The sequence below is a fragment of the Sus scrofa genome, chromosome 14, assembly GCF_054392235.1.
Source record: "Sus scrofa isolate SSC_HxYL_T2T_F1_AM1 chromosome 14, Sscrofa_HxYL_maternal_Yorkshire_Landrace_v2.0, whole genome shotgun sequence".
Lineage (NCBI taxonomy): Eukaryota > Metazoa > Chordata > Mammalia > Artiodactyla > Suidae > Sus > Sus scrofa.
The window spans coordinates 70,491,552-70,509,143 of record NC_139396.1 but is presented as its reverse complement, the minus strand read 5'-3'; the positions used below and the strand labels follow the sequence as shown (position 1 = coordinate 70,509,143).

Sequence of the window (17,592 nt, the reverse complement as noted above, 5' to 3'; positions counted from 1 at the left end):
GATCTCAGTTACATAATATAGGCATAGATCTGATTTTGTGTAAAGTTGGGAAGAAAAGAAAGTCTCTCTTAACACTGAGCAGAAACCTGTTTCCTTGAAGCTTTTAACCGTGAATAACATATCAGCCTTCCAGAAAAGAAATCCATTCCCTCATCCACATGACAACCATTTAAAACACATAGCAAATGCTCTCGGATTCCCAGAGGGGCAAGGTTCTCAAGCCTGGCTACAGAGATCACCCAAAGAGAAACCCAGCTGGCTCGGAGAGGAAATCAGGTATTCATGTGGGAAGTGCTTATGAAGAAGGGAGGCCTTTGGGAGCCAGGAGCAGCCAACAGGCAAGCAAGAAAACAGCAATCTCAGTCCTACAACCACCAGGAACTGATTTTTTTTGGTCTTTTTGCCTTTTCTAGGGCCGCGCCTGCAGCATATGGAGGTTCCCAGGCTAGGGGTCTAATTGGAGCTGTAGCCGCCGGCCTAGGCCAAAGCCACAGCAACACCAGATCGGAGCTGCGTTTGCAAACTACACCACAGCTCATGGCAATGCCAGATCCTTAACCCACTGAGCAAGGCCAGGGATCAAACCCACAACCTCATGATTCCTAGTTGGATTTGTTAACCACTGAGCCACGATGGGAACTCCTCCAGGAACTGATTCTGCCAACAACCTGCGCTTGGAAGGGACCTGGAGCCCCAGATGGGAACATAACCCTCGCTGACACTCTGCAGCCCTGGGAGACCCTGAGCAGAAGACCCAGCTGGGTTGTGCTGGGACTGTCGACCAGCCGTGAGGATGTGTGTGATTCTTCTAACTATAGCAGAAGCAGTCCACATGGGCAGCAGAACAGAGATGCTGCCTTCAATCTCTGCCAGGTCAAAGGCCCCCAGTTCCCATTACCACCCTGCTGAGTCTTTGGGCTTGGAAGCACTGAGCAGAGTAAAACCACAGCTTGAGACATCCCTGGACACCAGGCAGGACTTGGGCTCCTAGATGTCACATACAGTCCTGCTGACTACAGGAAGCTCCAGTCAAATGAAGCCCCCCAGACTTTTCCCAAATGAATCACAGTTTTAAAGTATTTTTTTTTTTTCGTCTTTTTTTTTTGCTATTTCTTTGGGCCGCTCTTGCGGCATATGGAGGTTCCCAGGCTAGGGGTCGAATCGGAGCTGTAGCCACTGGCCTATGCCAGAGCCACAGCAATGCGGGATCCGAGCCGCGACTGCAACCTACACCACAGCTCACGGCAACGCCAGATCGTTAACCCACTGAGCAAGGGCAGGGACCGAACCCGCAACCTCATGGTTCCTAGTCGGATTCGTTAACCACTGCGCCACAACGGGAACACCTGAATCACAGTTTTAAAAAGCCCCACTGACCCAGCTGGGTCCTGACCCACTGCTCCTGACGGGTCTGCACACCCAAGTGGGGCAGGTGTGGGCATTAGCACACACCCTGCTGACGGCTGGAGCTCCCTGAGAGAACGTCCCACCTGGCCTTTTGATGTCCAAGGTCTTATTCACAGTCATGCCCCTTCATGCCCAGCTCAGAGTCAATAAACATAAAGTGACCCTCCTTCCTTAGGAATGGCTCCAATTAATTCACATACTTGAGGGAGCCCAGTGCTTTGGGGCCAGAGAGAAAAGACAGGGAGAGATAGAGCACACACGAGATAGACAGACAGGCACATCCCGTTCCCCTCCCGTGGTGCCCCCGAACTCTGGTTCTGGCAGTCACCCCCTTACCTGCTGCACCCCAACAGCCGACCTGATGGTTTCCCACTTGCCCCTGTGGAATCAGCTTCTCAGAACAACAGCTGGAACAAAGTGCCTCTCCGGGCGGCCAGTGGGCCAGTCACAGCTCCCCCCACCTTTTTTGATTTTTTAGGGCTGTACCCATGGCATACGGAAGTTCCCAGGCCAGGGGTCAAATCAGAGCTACAGCTGCTGGCCTACGCTACAGCCATAGAACACTAGATCCAAGCCGCATCTGTGACCTATACCACAGCTGGTGGCAATGCCAGATCCTTAACCCACTGAGTGAAGCCAGGGATCAAACCCACATCTTCATGGATACTAATCAGGTTCTTAACCCACTGAGCCACAACGGGAACTCCTAGTCACAGCTCTTTACTCTTCCTCAGCCTCCCTGCCAGGGTTTTTGGACCCCAAGACTGCAGACTTGGCAGGACTAAAGGCAAGCACAGGGCCCATGGCTCGGGAAGCTAAGGGGACAAGGAGTGAGGGATCAGGTCTTTGACGCTTCCCCACACCCCCCCTTTGTGGAGTCCTACACGCTCCTTCCCAGAGAAGAGTCTGTTACAGTCACTTACACCATCTGGTTACTGACAAAATGCCACAGGAGGGGAACCCAGACTTATGTTAATAATCACAACCTGGACTTTTAGAGCTGAATTCTGATGGTGGCTGCCCAGTGGGCACCCAGGTCTCGGTGCCAGATTGTCACCACCACCCTGCGGGGCCCCAAGGCAGATATTTTCACCTACGTTCCTAAAGGAAAGGGTAGAAAGCTTTCAGAAGCCACCATTGATAAGGGAGTCACATTTTTCAGCCTAACGTCTAAGATTTGAGCAAAACCAAAATCTGTGGACACACCCAGAGGGTTGGGCATCTCCTAAGGTAATTCACAGGTCCGGTCGCTGGGACCTCCAGCCAATAGGATGACTGCTCTGAGCCCAGCCCAGGGACCCTGCACCTCAGAGAGTACAGGAGAGGTAGATGCGGGTGTGGCTGACTCAGCCTGTGCCTCCCTGCCCACGACATCAGGGAGGGCCAGGGACTAAGATCACTCTATCTGTTCAACTACGAGCCAGTCTCTCACCTAAAGCCTCAGGCAGCTCAGCTCTGGGGGGTCAGAGTGCAAAATGCAGCCCACTCCCCAGGCACCCTCCGCCTCCTCTAGAGCAGAGGCCTCAGTCAGCTCAGCCTCTCCACAATCCTGCCATCCAGTCACCACCCAGGTCCGACAATGCAAGGCCTGAGGAAGAAATGGTGACATCAAGCTGGTGAGACGAGCCAGATGCAAGAAGACAAGTGCTGTATAAGTCCACTTAGGAGAGGCCCTGGGGCAGTCACAGAGGTGGCCAGGACGGTGTTGGTGCTGGGGGCTGAGGGTTACTGTTTAATGGGGACAGAGTGTCAGTCTGGGGAAATGAAAAGTTTCTGGAGATGGATGGTGGTGATAGTTGCACAACAAGGTGAATATACTTAAGGCCACTGAGCTGGGCACATAAAATGGTTAAGATGGACATCGGGCCCCGCTATCCAGAGTCCTCCCTACACAATACAGGGCAGCGCCCTCCGCTTTGCGGAGCCCTAGCCACCTGCACAGGAGCCTAGACGCAGCTCTTCTCACCGCTTCCTGGCTTCCTCCTTTGTTTCCTACTGATTGAAGAAAGTCTGTGGTTTTCACTTCCTCCCTTAGGGCCTCACAACCACTAAAAATGAGAAGTCAGTGGTTATAAGCTTTCCTTCTAGAAACTGGGTGGGGGGGGAGTAGGGGGAGGACTCTGTGAGAAAAATCAAGTGGCCTCTCTCTCCCTGCAACCCCTAGCGTCCCAGGCCCCCAGAAGTACAAGGCCAAGCAGTCCAGAAACACTGCAAGAAAACCCCATCCCACCCACAGGGCTGTGTGCAGGTGACATGGGTGTGAGGTCCCAGGTGCCCTGGGCAGAGGGAACAGCCCTCCAGACGAAGCAGCCAGCTTTTCCTGAAGCCATAATGCAGAAAAATACACCGTATCGTGCCTTAAGATGTAAGAACTCCAGGGAGTTCACTTCACGGCTCAGCGGTTAACAACCCCAACTAGGATCCATGAGGATGCGGGTTCGATCCCTGGCCTCGCTCAGTGGGTTAAGGATCCAGCTTTTCTGCCAGGTGTGGTGTAGGCCGACAGCTGTAGCTCCAATTCGACCCCTGGCTTGGGAACTTCCATATGCCACACATGAGGCCCTGAAAAGCAAAAAAAAAAAAAAAAAAAAGATATTAGAACTCCATTCAGCCCCTGAGGACATATCACGAGAGGGAACAGAGGGGGATGAAGACCCCATCAGGCCCCTGGGTTCCTCTGGAGTGCATCCTGGGGTCCTGCTGAGCCCAGTGGGAGAAAAGGCCTGCACCTGCCAGATATTACACCTGTCTCCTTTAAACTCTGCACTAAGTGGCATTCAATCAAGTGACACTAGGTGTCCCAAAGGACTCTATGAGACCACAGAGAGGGCCAGACCCCTGGGAGCCATGGTCCTGGGCACTCCCATCCCCACAAAGCCCGCATAGAGGGGGCGTCCTTGCCAGCCAACAGAACCAAGGCCCTGAACAAGGCCACACTGGATCTCGGACCAGTTTGGGTAACTTCAAGGTCTGTGCTCCTTCCCCAGACTAAGTGGACATAGGTTCCAGAAGGCTGACCTTGTTTCATGCAAGGGTATGTGCCCGTACGTTGCCTGCAGAAATCTCTTCCTGCTCCCTCAGCAAACCAACTGACCTCAGCATTTTTTAAGGGAGCAGGTCAGGCCTGTAAAACGAAGTGAAGCTTCAAAGGTCCTTCTTCAGCCAACAGAGGCTTCTGAATGGAGGACCCCCTAGGGCTGCTCCTCCCAGGCTCTGCAGCCCACAGGGGCTGAGGCAGCAGGGCTCTCGCCCTCCGGCCAGTGTCCCCACGCGGTCCCCCAGCCAGCTAGAGCCAGCTCCTTCCCAGAGCTTCCTGTCACCTCTGTCACCCCTTCCCAGCCAGCTCCCACCCCTCCCAGGAGGGCCCGCAGCAGAGCTGACAGCATTGCGACCCTCCCCAGGGCCCTTGACTGCTGGATGGAAAAGGCAGATGGACAGCACTGTCCTTCCAACATGTGTGTCCTCTTAGGCCCTTTGCCACCAGACCTGTTGGAGGAATCTGAGCAAAGTGCCCCAGGAGAATGTAGGAAGTTAGGACATTTTCTAGGAGTTCTTTTTTTTTTTTTTTTTTTTTTTTAAATGGCTACACCCATGGCATATGGAAGTTCCCAGGATAGGGGTCAAATCTGAGCCACAGCTGCTGGCCTACACCCCAGCCACAGCAATGCCAGATCCAAGCCACAAATGTGATCTACATCTTGGCTCACAGCAACATGGGATCCTTAATATACTGAGTGAGGCCAGGGATCGAACCTGCATCCTCACTGACACTATGTCTGGTTCTTAACCTGCTGGGCCACAATGGGAAATCCTGGGAGATTTTCTTTTGTTTGCTGCATGACTGATCAGGTCCCCTCCACCCCTGGGGGGATGTCGTTCTATGCCCACTCCCATGAGATGGGCCTCAGCCCCCAGCCTAGGAAAGAGGCCATAGCCGGCCTGCCTGACCTTGGGCAGGTGCGTGTCTCACACCGCCCCCAGACTCAATCTGCCAACAGTGTATGATTATGATAATAATCTCCCTCTAGCCACTTCACAAGAATGTTCCAAGGGCACATGAAACAGCCTCCGCCAAAGTCACATTAACGACCCAGGTCAGGCATTGCTGTCTCCCTCCACCCCAGACCTCTGCCACAGGCACCAGCCACTGCCCTATCTCAGTCCTTTGCAAGGTTACAGTGGTGAGTGCCAGAGCCCAAGACAGCTGGTTAGGAGGCCTCAGTGCGATCTGGGTGGCTTTTAGGGCTGAGTGGGAGCCCAAGCCTTGGCCAGGAAGAAAAATAGCCTCTAGGTCATCCCTGACAATCATCATCAGCTCCACCCCCCACTCCAAACCCAAGGCCACTTACTAGATAGGGGTAAGTGGGGTGGGGCCAGAACACGGAAGGGCTGAGCAGACAGAAACCTCAGAGACGGGGTCTGATTCCATTGGTGATCCACAAGCACCCATGGTACCTGAGACTCAGACACCAAGGTAGGTCCTTGTCTTAAGGAGCTCACCACCCCGAAGGAGGAAGCTGGACAGACACAGGATTAATGGAAGTAGCTGCAAACACACAGTTAAAGAAAGGTACACAGTCAGGGAAAGTGCTGGGACATTATAAAGGTTCTGTTTGTCTGTGCTGGTTTTTAAAAGACAAGGCCATTGGAGAAAAGCCTTTTCATGAGCTCATGGATAAAAGCAAGAGAGAATTTCCAGCAGACAGTACCTGGTACTTAGTAGATGCTCAACAAATATTATGAGTGATCAAATGGGAAGAGGTAGTTGTCTTGGTAAAGGAAATGTAGGTATAAACTAGGACAAAGAAGATGTGGAAAGAGTTCCCATTGTGGCTCTGCGGTAATGAACCTGACAAGTATCCATTATGACATAGGTTCGATCCCTGGCCGCGCTCAGTGGGTTGGAGATCCAGAGTTGCTGTGAGCTGTGTGTCACCTCAGCCCCACCTGGTGACCCCCCCACAGCACCTCATTTCCTCCTAAAACCTGGCTGCTGAGGCCAGCACACAGGGACTCACTGAGTGTCGTGGGCTATCTCGTGTCCCCACAAGTTCATATGTTGAAGTCCCAGCCTCCAGCACCTCAGAACCTGACAGTACTTGGAGACAGGCTTTGTTTCATTGTTTGGCCATGCCCATGGCATGTAAAAATTCCTGGGGCCAGGGATGGCAACACTAGATCCTTAACTACTAGGCCACCAGGGAACTCCAGGAGGTGGATTTTTAAAGAGGTGAATTTTTAAAGAGGTGATTAAGTTAAAATGGGCTGTCAGGGTGGGTCCTAATCCAATCTGACCTGTGTCTTTACAAGACATACAGGGAGTTCCCATCATGGCACAGCAGGGAAACAAATCTGACTAGTATCCATGAGAACACAGATTCAATCCCTGGCCTTGCTCAGCGGTGTTGCCGTGAGCTGTGGTGTAGGTCGCAGATGCGGCTTGGATCCCATGTTGCTGTGGCTGTGGCATAGGCCGGCAGCTACAGCTCCAATTACACCCCTAGCCTGGGAACCTCCATATGCCACAGGTATGGTCTTAAAAAGACCAAAAAAAAAAAAAAAAAAAAAAAAAAAACCGACACAGAGTCACAAGGCATCCGGGCACAGAGGGAGAATGGGATGTGGGGCATGTGGAAGCCTAGGAGAGAGGCCTCCAAGGAAACCAACCCTCCTTACCTTGATCTTGGACTTCCAGTCTCCAAAATTGAAAGGAAAATAGGCTTTTGTTGTTGAAGCCCCCCAGTCTGTGGCACTGTGGCCCAGAACACTAACACAGTGGATTGTTTCAAACATGTGGGTATGAAAGCCAAGGAAATATCACAACACTAACAGGTGTCTTTCTAAAGAGGATACTCTCATTAAGGACCAGAGGTGGGGCACCAAGGATGAGAATGTGTCCCCAGAAACTTCAAAGCTCTGCTTGAGTGACGTAAGCTAAACACGTTTCATGATCCCACTGACATGAGGTACAGAGGATGAATAAATTCACAGGGACAGAAAGCGCTCGCCAGGGGCCAGAGGTGGAGGTGGAGGGGAGATGAGTTATCACATAATGGATACAGAGTTTCTTGTCGGAATGATGAAAAGTTCTAGAGATAGCGATGGTTACACAACCCTGTGAAGGTACTGACTGCCAGTACCCTGAATAAAAATTAAAATGCCACACTGTGTCACATACAATAAAGTCTTAATTAAGTTACATAAAGAACTTAATTAACTAATGTTACTTTTTTTTAAAAGGAAGGGAAAGAAATCCTACAGGAGCCACAGGGATTGTAATTCCAGTTGGGGTACTGACCCCCACGGGGCTCATAGTTAATTATATCCACCACCTCCCCCTGAATGTGGAACCCTCTGGCTCATACTCTACTGCGTCCTCTCCTGGGCACCTGGCTCACCTGGACTCTGTCCTAGTGAAGGTGGCTGTCACATAAGGGAGCCCTCTGGGCCACAGGACTCCCAGCCAGGAAGGGGAGGTGTCTATGGAAGCCAGAAGAAACAAATGAGGCAAAAGCGAGCCACATCCCCTGGGACCCACACAAACCAGTGCTCTGAAGCCCAGCTTTAGCAAAAGGTCCAGAATCCTTCCTTCTGTTCCCCAAACAAGAATGTCAACCTTCCCGAGCCGGAAAACCCTTGTAAAACTCCATCAAGATTCCGTTGCCACCCTGTTGATGACTTAAGGGTCTCAGACTCGGCTGGTTCTGTCCACCCAGCCTCTGTCTCCAGGGAGGAGCCTGCATTCAACTTGGAGGTGACCACAGGCTCTGGGCCAGGGACACCGCTGGAGCCAACGCCAGGCCTGAGTGACCTTTTGCAGCCCCACAATTACTCACTCACATTGGTCGCCGGTCCATTCAACCACCCAAGGGAAAAACAAAGGCTCGATCATTTTGATGATAACACATCACCAGAATGCAAAGGCAAATTAAGCCGCTTCACAGAAATGTGGAAAAACAGGGCAGTGACTGGCACCAGTGCCCACAAAGAAACATAAGATCTGGGGTTCCACCTCATGAGGGACACACGGGGCTGGGGGTGCCTCAGACCTAAAATAGGAAAGACCCTTGATTGTATGCTCTGAGGAAAGGGTCCCAAAGTCCTCCAAAGGGGTTTAAGGGACAGGGATGAGCACAGCTGCCAGGACATTTCCAAATGAACATCCAGCTTCCCAACTCACCCCCCGCACCCCCTGCACCCCCAGAAAGGAGAGGGGGGGGGTCTCTGGGATGCGCTCTGAGAAGGGCTCCACCGGAGGCCCAAGGATTAACCAGGGATCCCGCCTTCAAAACACACAAGGGCATGTGCCCCCATGTGGATGACACTTGGGGACAGGATGCAAAAGTGAAGTAGGCCAGACACAGAGGGACACATACAATGTGTGATTCCACATAAGGCCCCAAGAGCTGTCAAAGCATAGAGACAGAAAGTGGAAGGGTCCCAGGGGCTGGGGGAGGGGGTGCTGTTTGATGGGGACAGAGGTACAGATGGAAAGTTCCAGAGATGGATGGTGGTGATGGTCTCACAACAATGTGAATGTACTTGATGCCACCGACCTGTGCACTTAAAAATGGCTAAAAAAGTGGATTAAGATAGTAAATTTTATGTCATATATATTGTCCCCAACACCCGCCCCCCCCCGCAAAAAAAACCCTACCAGACTCACAGAGGCCTTTGCTCCCACTGCTCCTCAGGGCAGATGGCACCCCCCACCCTCTGCCACTAGACAAGGCTGCTCTCCAGTGCTGCTGCTTCCGGAAGCTTCCCTGATCACTGAACACCTAAGTGATGCATGTGTTCCTGCCTCCCATTAACCTGCAGGCTCCCAGATGGCAAGGACCTAATCTCTTCTTCTTTGCACCCTGCGTGGAACCAGGGATGGGTTTGCACACAGCATGGCTCACAGCCGGTGGGCCCTGGCTGTGTGGAGCTGGAAGGACCCCTGGACCAACCCGGCTCCAAGGCCCTGGAAGCCCAGCTCTGCCACTTCCTGGCTGTATCCTGACCTGAACACAGGCAGCCCCACCCCAGGGGATGTAGAGACAAAAAGGGGCCCTATGTGAAGCCCACCATCCCTGTGCCTGCACACAGCCTCCCTTCAACTCATAGGTACAAGAACCTGTTCATCCAAAGGGACTCTGAAGCTATTAGATCCAGTCCCCCAGCGACTGCTGCTGCCACCACAGAAAACAAGGTGATTTCCACTGCCTCCCCACACTGGAACTTTTCTCACAGTCCCTTTTCAGAGGGGCAGCCATGGCTTGCACGCCCCACACCCGTCTAAAGAACACAGGTAAATAGTCAGGACATAGACAGATGGCAGGGCCAGCGCGGGTCCTTCCTTCCCCGCCAGCTGCAACCCTCAGGAGGGTGCTGGGTACCGATTTTATAGCCTTGCAGCTAAAACCACCAGGAGAGAGCACCTGAAACCCTGAGGACAGTCAGAGAAGGGTCCAGAAAGCACTAAGAGTGGAGTCCAAGTTATAAAATTAGCTCAGCTGAGAACCAACCCTGTGTTACCCACTGAGCTGGGTTCTCTCAGCTGCAGGGACCGAGAGGCAGGCGAGGAACTGAGAGTGTGAGGATAGGGCCTGCAGGGGGCCCAGCTTTCGGGAAATTCAGAATTCCCCCAGCAAGAGAACATTGTTGCAGATTCTAGGTCACCATGAAAACCTCTCATTTTCTGCTTTGTTAACAACGCTCTCCCACACCATGGTGCTGAGGGCCAGTTCAAGCTGGCTCACTCGGCCGACAGCTGGCCAGAGCAGGCTGGTGCCCATAGACCACAGGGCAATACTCCAGACCCCAGACAGGTTGAAGTGCCTGCAAAGCAGGTTTCTAAATACTACAGCCTTACGCCTCCCATGAGGGACTTGGGATGCGGCTGGGCCAGGCCACAGGTCCCAGCAACACACCGCTACCACTCCAGCTGCAGATGGAATGGGCAACTTAGATGTGCCTAAAACAAACAGGACGCAAGGCCCATCGCAAAGAGGCCGCTCCACAGAGCCAAAAATAGTCTCGCTGGGTTTCAAGAGGATTCTGGTGAAGGAAGCATATACACCACCATCAGCAAAAAAAGAAAAATCAATGGAGCAGAGAACCAGATCAGCCCAACAGGGACCAAGACTCCAGAGATTCCCGCTGGCCTCACCCACGCCCCCATCCCCCTCTTTACTTCAACCACAAACTGGACCTGGATCTCAAAACCCAGTCCCATTGCCCCCAAGCCTCAGAGTATTTGTACACAGATGTTATACACACGATCCCATAGGTTGAATCTTAGAGCCAGGAATCAGACCATGGACTGGGAGCCCAAAATAAGTGCCAGTAAGCAGAAGTCCTTGGGAAGACTAGAAAGCAAGGATCCGAAAATGGAGCTGGGGTGAGACATACAGGGGTGAGTAATGATGGGTGATCAGGACGGGTGTGGCTCTGCTCCAGCCCCGGATAAAATCTTCACCCCGTGGATCCTCAGTGGCCCACTGAGTCAGAACTGCCTGTCGCCTCACTTCCTCCTAATGCATATTTTCACCTGCACTGACTTGTGCAGAAGCTGCGAACCGACACTCCTATGGCCTGGGAGCAACTGGAACATCTTTGGTTCCCCAAACGTGTCACATAACTAACTCTCCCAGGACAGGTGGCAGGGACTGCCCAAGACACAGCTCAATCCCAGCTAAAAGCATCCATCCAGGCGGCAGAGATGACCCTCTCTGTATACCATCTCTGTGCGCCAGTGGTGGGATCAGAGGACAAGGAGGTGACGGCCCAGAGCATCCTGGTCCTGACCCACAGAGAGTATGGTCGTGAGAAGCACAGGGCTCCAGAACCAAAGACAGGAGCCATCTACCATCCCCAGCACCACTCCTCCCACACTGGGAATCTGCAATCAGGAAGAGGGTGGGATGGAGTTTGTTCAGGCACAGGATCAGTGTGAATGCTTCCAGTCCACAACAGCATCTGAAAATCACTCCCCCAAGTATCTACCTGTTCCTCCCCGGATTCCCAAGCACTCAATGATTTCCAGCCAGGGGCAGGTGTGTCCACCAAGGTGGTGGAGGTACCCACCTGCGTCTCCGTGGAAGGCGCTGTCCTGAGGCAGCCTGCCGGACAAGTTGTCCCCATCGCTGGGCCAGATCTGTCCCGTCTTGCGGACACCTACAATGGTGGCCTCCGACACAACCACCTGGCCCTGCCGGTGCCGCTTCTGGCACTGGGGCGTAGGGGGGCTGCTGCTGTCAAAGGATTGTTGAGAGTTCTGCGAGGGCGAGCGGCTCTTGTCCCGGAACATGCGGTAGGTGGTGGGGCTCGGGGACACGCGGCTGGACTGGCCGGAGGAGAAGTCCTCCTCGCTGGAGGTAAGGTTCTCGTTGGAGCTGCAGTCTGGGGTGTAGCCGCCTCCGCTGTCCTCAAAGCTCCGAGGGGAGTAGGATCTGCGGGGCCAGGTAAGGCGCTTCTCCTGCTCCGAGGTGCTCTGGCTGCGCTGGAGCGGGCCCTTGCCCTCCCCTTCCACCATCATGCCCCCGACGTAGATGCTCTGGTAGGGCTGGTACTCCAGGGGCGGCCAGGGGGGCCTGCCGCCGCCATTGGCATTGATCAGGTTGTCCTTTAGGAAGCGTGGGTTCAACTCAGCGTCCTCGTAGTCGCCATCGAGGCCGCAACCGCTCTCAGAGGTGCGTCCACGGTAGGAGGGCCTGGACACGTCCACTGGGCCGGACCCGGCGCTCTGCTGGGACTTCTTGCGCTCCATTTGCATGGCCTGGCTGCCCAGGGAGCTGATATGGTCCGACACGTCTTTGTCGTTGACCTTCACCAGGCCGCGCTCGTGGTGGAACTCGACGTTCACGTAGAAGGGTTTCTCGGTGTCTGCCGCAGTAGGCTGGCTGGGGCCCTTGCGGATCCTCTCGAAGTTGGAGCGCAGCGCCGCCACGCTGGTGGGGGGCCCGCGGTCGTCGCGGTCCGCGGGAGCGGCGGCCCCAGGCCTGCGCGTAGCCGCCGGCCTGGCCTTGCCCGGGGAGCCCTCCCCGTCGGGCCGCGCCTCGGGCTCATCCACTGGAGGAGGGTCGGCGCCGTCGGCGGGCGCAGGCGGGAGGCGCGGCGCGCGGGGCTCCGCGGCGCCGTCGGGGGGCTGCGCGGCGCGCCGGAAGCCCCAGCGCTGTCGGTCATAGCTCTTCTTCTCCTTGGCCAACAGCGTCTGCAGGTAGATCATGCGGAAGCGCTCCTGGTTCACCTCCTGCTCCAGGCGCCGGATGGAGGCCTTGCAGCGCTCCAGCTCCTGCTCGATGTCTCCCACTGAGCGCAGCTCCATGCGCGGCGGCTCCGAGTCCGGGAACTGCGCCTTCCACGCCTCGGCGAAGCCCACCGGGTCCACCATGGCGCTGCCGGCCTCACCTGCGCTAGCCGGCTGCGCGCGGGGCCCGGCTTAGCGGCGACGCGGCGGCCTCGCCAGGCCCGGCCCGGAGAGCCGGGTGGCCCCCATTCCCCCGGCGGGGCGGCGGCAGCAGCGGGGGGTGAACAATGCCCGCCCCCTCCGGGGCGGCAGGTGAAGCTGCGGCCCGGCTCCCCCGGCGTGGGGCGGGGCGCGGGGCGGGCGCGCGCGCGCGCGGGCGGGGGAAGGGCGCGGGGCTGCGCGCGCTGCTATTGTGTGCGGGGCTCCCAGCGCGCGGGGCGGGCACTGCCTCCGCTCCGCCGGGGCCGCTAGCCCATGGCCGCTGCTCGCGCGCTGCTCCTCGGGTTCCCGCGCCGCGCCCGGCCACCCCCTCCCCGCGTTGCGCTCTGCCCGCCGGCTCTCGCCGCACTCGCGCCCGGCCCGCACTCGCCGCCGCAGGAAGGGGAGGGCCGGGGGGCGGTGGCCGCGGCGCGGCGGACGGAGCGGGAGGGCCTCTTAAAGGGGCCGCTCCCCCACCCAGTTGCGGCACTGCCGGCGTTCCCGCGCTTGGGGAAACTGAGGCCTGGACAGCGAGTTCTGCCTTCCTGGGACAGGAATCCCGGGTCTTCATTGCTACCCAGCCCGCCGACCCCTCGCTGGCGTCAGGGCTGAGCGCGCCCCCAGCGGGGCCCTGCCCAGTGCGGAGCCAGCGGTGCCAACGGGTTGGTTGATGAAGCAACATCTGCCACACAGGATTGTCACAGAGATAATCAATAGGGATTTCTCCCTGAGGCCACCTAACACCCAGGTCTCCCTTCCTGCGGGCCTAAGCTGGGAGTTCCTCCCAGGGATGCCTGACTTAGAATTTATCTGTGTAATCTGCCTCTAAGGGGGTCGAAAGGGGCTGGGCGAAAGATTGGATACCCCAAGTGGGTAGTGAAACAAAATCTTTTCTCATCCCCCAGGGAAGCCCAGCGATCCTAGACACAAAGCAAGAAGGGTCACTGGAGGGAATTTGGGGGGTGCAAAATGAAAATACCCCTATCAGCTGGCAGGGTGAGGGGAAAAGGAAATAGGATTTGATTTGTCAACCAGAGAACCAGGCTTGAGTCCTGCCCCTCCTCCCACCCCACGTCTCTGTTTCCTGGGCGTTGCCAGGAGCCCCCTGTTGGAGTCCGTGGGGGACTATTGTCACTGCATGGATGTGAGAGGTTATCTTACCCTCCCCCAGGTTTCAGTGCCACCCAGAACGGATGCCCTGACATCTAATCTAGAGGAACAGAGCCCAGGGCCAGCAGCCAGGCCAGCCTGGCTGGGATTCAGCTCTCTCCCACTCCAGGCTTTGTGACCTTGGCAATTCCCTTTCCCTCTCTGAGCTGAAGTTCTGTCCTCATATGTAAGAGAGGGCCCCTCTTACATGTCATAAGCACTGCATGTAAAGCAGCCAGATGGGACAAACAGATAACACTCTCTGTTCCTTTCATGGCTCTTTAATGTTGATGCCCTGGGAGAGTGGCAGGAAAAGCCCTGGGGCAGGACTTGCTGACGACCCTAGGCTCAGCTCACAGCAGCCCCCTGCAGGCTCTCCACTCTCCTGCTGTACCCCCCCCCCCCACCCCCACTCCTCTGCAAGGCTGACAAGGCCCTTGTAAAGCATTTCTGCAGGGGAGGAAATGGGAGCTGATGCCCTGACTCTGGGGCCAGCAAAGCCAGGCTGGAATCCCAGCAGTGTCCATATTCTGAGGACCATTTCTTTAAAACAGCTGTAAAAAAACCCTGACCTCACAAGGCATAACACACAGCAGCTCACCATTGGTATCAGCTACCTTACTGGCAGACTAGAACCCAGGACTCTGGGACCCCATTCCCTGGCCATCAGCAGGGAGAATCCCAAAGCACAAACTGCTTTTTTCCCCTTGTTGACAGGGTCCTTCAGTTTCCAGGGGTAATTGTGGGCTCATCAGGGACATTATCATTAAGCACCTAGGGAAAAAAGGATACTTTGTGGGGAGGGGGGCCTTCCTCTATCAGTGAGCTGTCCCTTCTCTGATTTGCAGGCTCTGTCTCAGCCCACCTTAAATAGTGTACGCACAACAAGCTCACATCAGGAACTCTGACACTGTTGGGTTGAGTTTGCAAACTCTCTTCAGCAGAGCAAGTGCCTTGTTAGGCAGAAGGACACAGTAAGATAGTGGCTATCTCCCCATGGGACAGTTTCTTCTGGCTCCAAGGTCATTCCTCTCATCCTCAGAGCTGTCCCTGAAAGCACTCCCACCCTGGGTTTCTCTGTTCCTTTCCTGAAGAGGAGGTTTTTTTGTTTTTTGTTTTTGTTTTGTTTTGTTTTTTTGCTTTTTAGGGCCACACTTGCAGCATATGGAGTTTCCCAGGCTAGAGTTCGAATTGGAGCTACAGTTGCGGGCCTATGCTGCAGCCACAGCAACACCAGATCCGAGCCACGTCTGAGACCTACACCTCAGCTCACGGCAACGCCAGATCCTTAACCCACTGGGTGAGGCCAAGGATGGAGTCTGCAACCTCACAGTTCCTTGTCGGATTCGTTTCTGCTGCACCATGATGGAAACTCTGGAAGAGCTTTCTTATCATCTGTCCCTCCTGGGGAAGGGAGGGATGAGGAGGAAAGTGAGACCCAGGCATAATGCCCTCTCATCCCCCATGTGGTATCTGTCCCCAGCTAGATCTAAACTTCCAAAGACAGAGATCAGTCTGTTTTCTTCCCCAGTGAACCCCTGTGTTCACCACATAGTAGGTATTCAGCACTGCTGGCCCTGGGAACTGCACAGCCCAGGAAGAGAGGCATATGTTGGGGGTGGGGGGAGGGTGAGGCAGGCCACAACAGGAGCATCCAGGAGGAGGCAGAGGTTTGCAGAAGGCTGGCTGGCAAGGTTGACATCTGAGTTGGTCCTAAGGATGGGGAACAGAAGGCAAAGACTTGGAGAGTTCAGAGTTCTCAGTGTGTTTGGGTTAGGAGGTGAGGCTGGTGTGGGCTACAGGAGGTGACACCAGAGGTGAGATGGGGCTGTGCAGGGTTGTAAGAGTTTTAGGGTTTTTTTGGCCATGCCTGTGGCATGCAGAAGTTCCAGGGGCCAGAGATCAAACCCATGCCAATGCAGTGACTGGAGCCACAGCAGTGATGACACTGGATCCTTAACTGCTAGGCCACTAGGGAACTCCCAAAATGTCTACCTTTTGCAGTTAAAAAAGGTTTAGGGAGTTCCTGGCTTTGCACAGTGGAAATGAATCTGACTAGGAACCATGAGGTTGCAGGTTTGATCCCCAGACTCACTCAGTGGGTTAAGGATCTGGCATTGCGAGATGTAGGTCTCAGACGCGGCTCAGGTCTGGCATTGCTGTGGCTCTGGTGTAGGCCAGCAGCAACAGCTCTGATTAGACCCCTAGCCTGGGAACCTCCATATGCTGCGAGTGTGGCCCTCAAAAGACAAAAAGACAAAAAAGAAAAGAAAAAGGTATTATTGGGGTTGGGATTTTTTTTTTTACCGCTTTCTTGGGGGTATAATTGATAGGCAATAAACTGGGTATATTTGAAGAGTGTGATTTGATGAGTGTTGTCCTCTGTACATACCCCCAAAACCATCACCACAATCAGATAACAGACGTTTCCATCTCTCCCAATAGCTGTGTGGTTTTGTTTTTTCATCGAAAAACTAAAATGGGCCAGGGAAGTGGGATTGTTGGTGATGTCTCCCCTCAACTTCCTTCCTTTTCTTGGGATGTGGTTTGTGGCTCTGTAATTCTTTTCAAAATCACACACACAGACACACCCTCATGTGCCCTCAGCAGCAGCCCTAGTGGTCCTTAAATCCAGACCAGGTTTCTGCCAACCCCCTCCCCTTGCCCCAAGCTATCCAGTCCCTTTGCTGACAGGAGGGGTGGGGCCCAACAGCCCCCTCTGCTGGACAGAACACAGAATTTCCGATGCCTCAGAACCCTGGGGATGGAAACAACCTCAGAAGTCCCTCAGTAGAGTATTACAATGGAATATTATTTGGCTGTAAGAGAAAACGCAGTACCAATGCCTTGAAAACATTATGCTAACGGAAAGAAGCCAGTCATAAGAGGCCATATATTGTCTGATTCCATTTACATTAAATGTCCAGCATAGGTCTAAACCTATAGAAATGGAAATAGGTTGTCATCTATCAGCCCCAGGGAGCTGCACACTAGATCAGAAAATGGGGCAATTGATCTAGCTGTTCTCTACTCCTCCTGGTGCTGTGCTCTGTGCAACCCCAGCCCAGTGGGGAGCAGGGGTCTCTGTGGGACTTCCTTGGCCAAGGGCTCCGAGTGAGCGAGCTGTGGGCCTTTCCTCCCAGGCTCCCTGGGCTGTAACTCCACTACCTTCTGCAGAATCAATTATTGATGAAGCCTTGCAGCCGGGAGAATCCTGGCCCCGTGTTCTCACTGCCGTTTCCAGCTTCACGGAGAGCGAAGGGACCGGGACAAGACAGCCTCGTTCTTGAAGGCACAGACAGTGAGGTGGTCCAGGCTGTGGCTTCCCATGGTCTGAGGCTCAGAGCGCCCTCAGGCCAGGGGGACCACTCACTGTGTATCCCTGAAGCAGACGGAAGGCTCATATTCAGCCCAGGGACAGAAGGCCCTGCCCTGCTCCTTCCTGCGGCACAGGCTCAGACAGGTGGCCGGTGGCCCTGAAGGCTGGAAGACATCTGGATGAGGGGGAGGAGGCCTGGAAGAGGCTGTGGGACAGCCACAGTCCCTGTCTGCCTGACATATGGGAGGTGACTTGGGAGGTGGCAGCAGATGGCAGAGGAGCCTGG

General features: G+C 54.8%; 1 protein-coding gene across 2 annotated transcripts in view; it reads right to left on the bottom strand.

Annotated features, from left to right (window-relative positions):
• The window catches only part of BCR (BCR activator of RhoGEF and GTPase), a 113,894-nt gene extending 100,659 nt beyond the window's left edge, over positions 1–13,235 (bottom strand). For both annotated transcript variants that reach the window (XM_021074056.2, XM_084993868.1), the window contains exon 1: positions 11,479–13,235. In XM_021074056.2, coding sequence (XP_020929715.1) covers positions 11,479–12,784 — 1,306 coding nt within the window. In that variant the 5' untranslated portion in view covers positions 12,785–13,235. The remainder of the gene's footprint in view (positions 1–11,478) is intronic.
• Between the last annotated feature and the right edge of the window lie 4,357 nt (positions 13,236–17,592).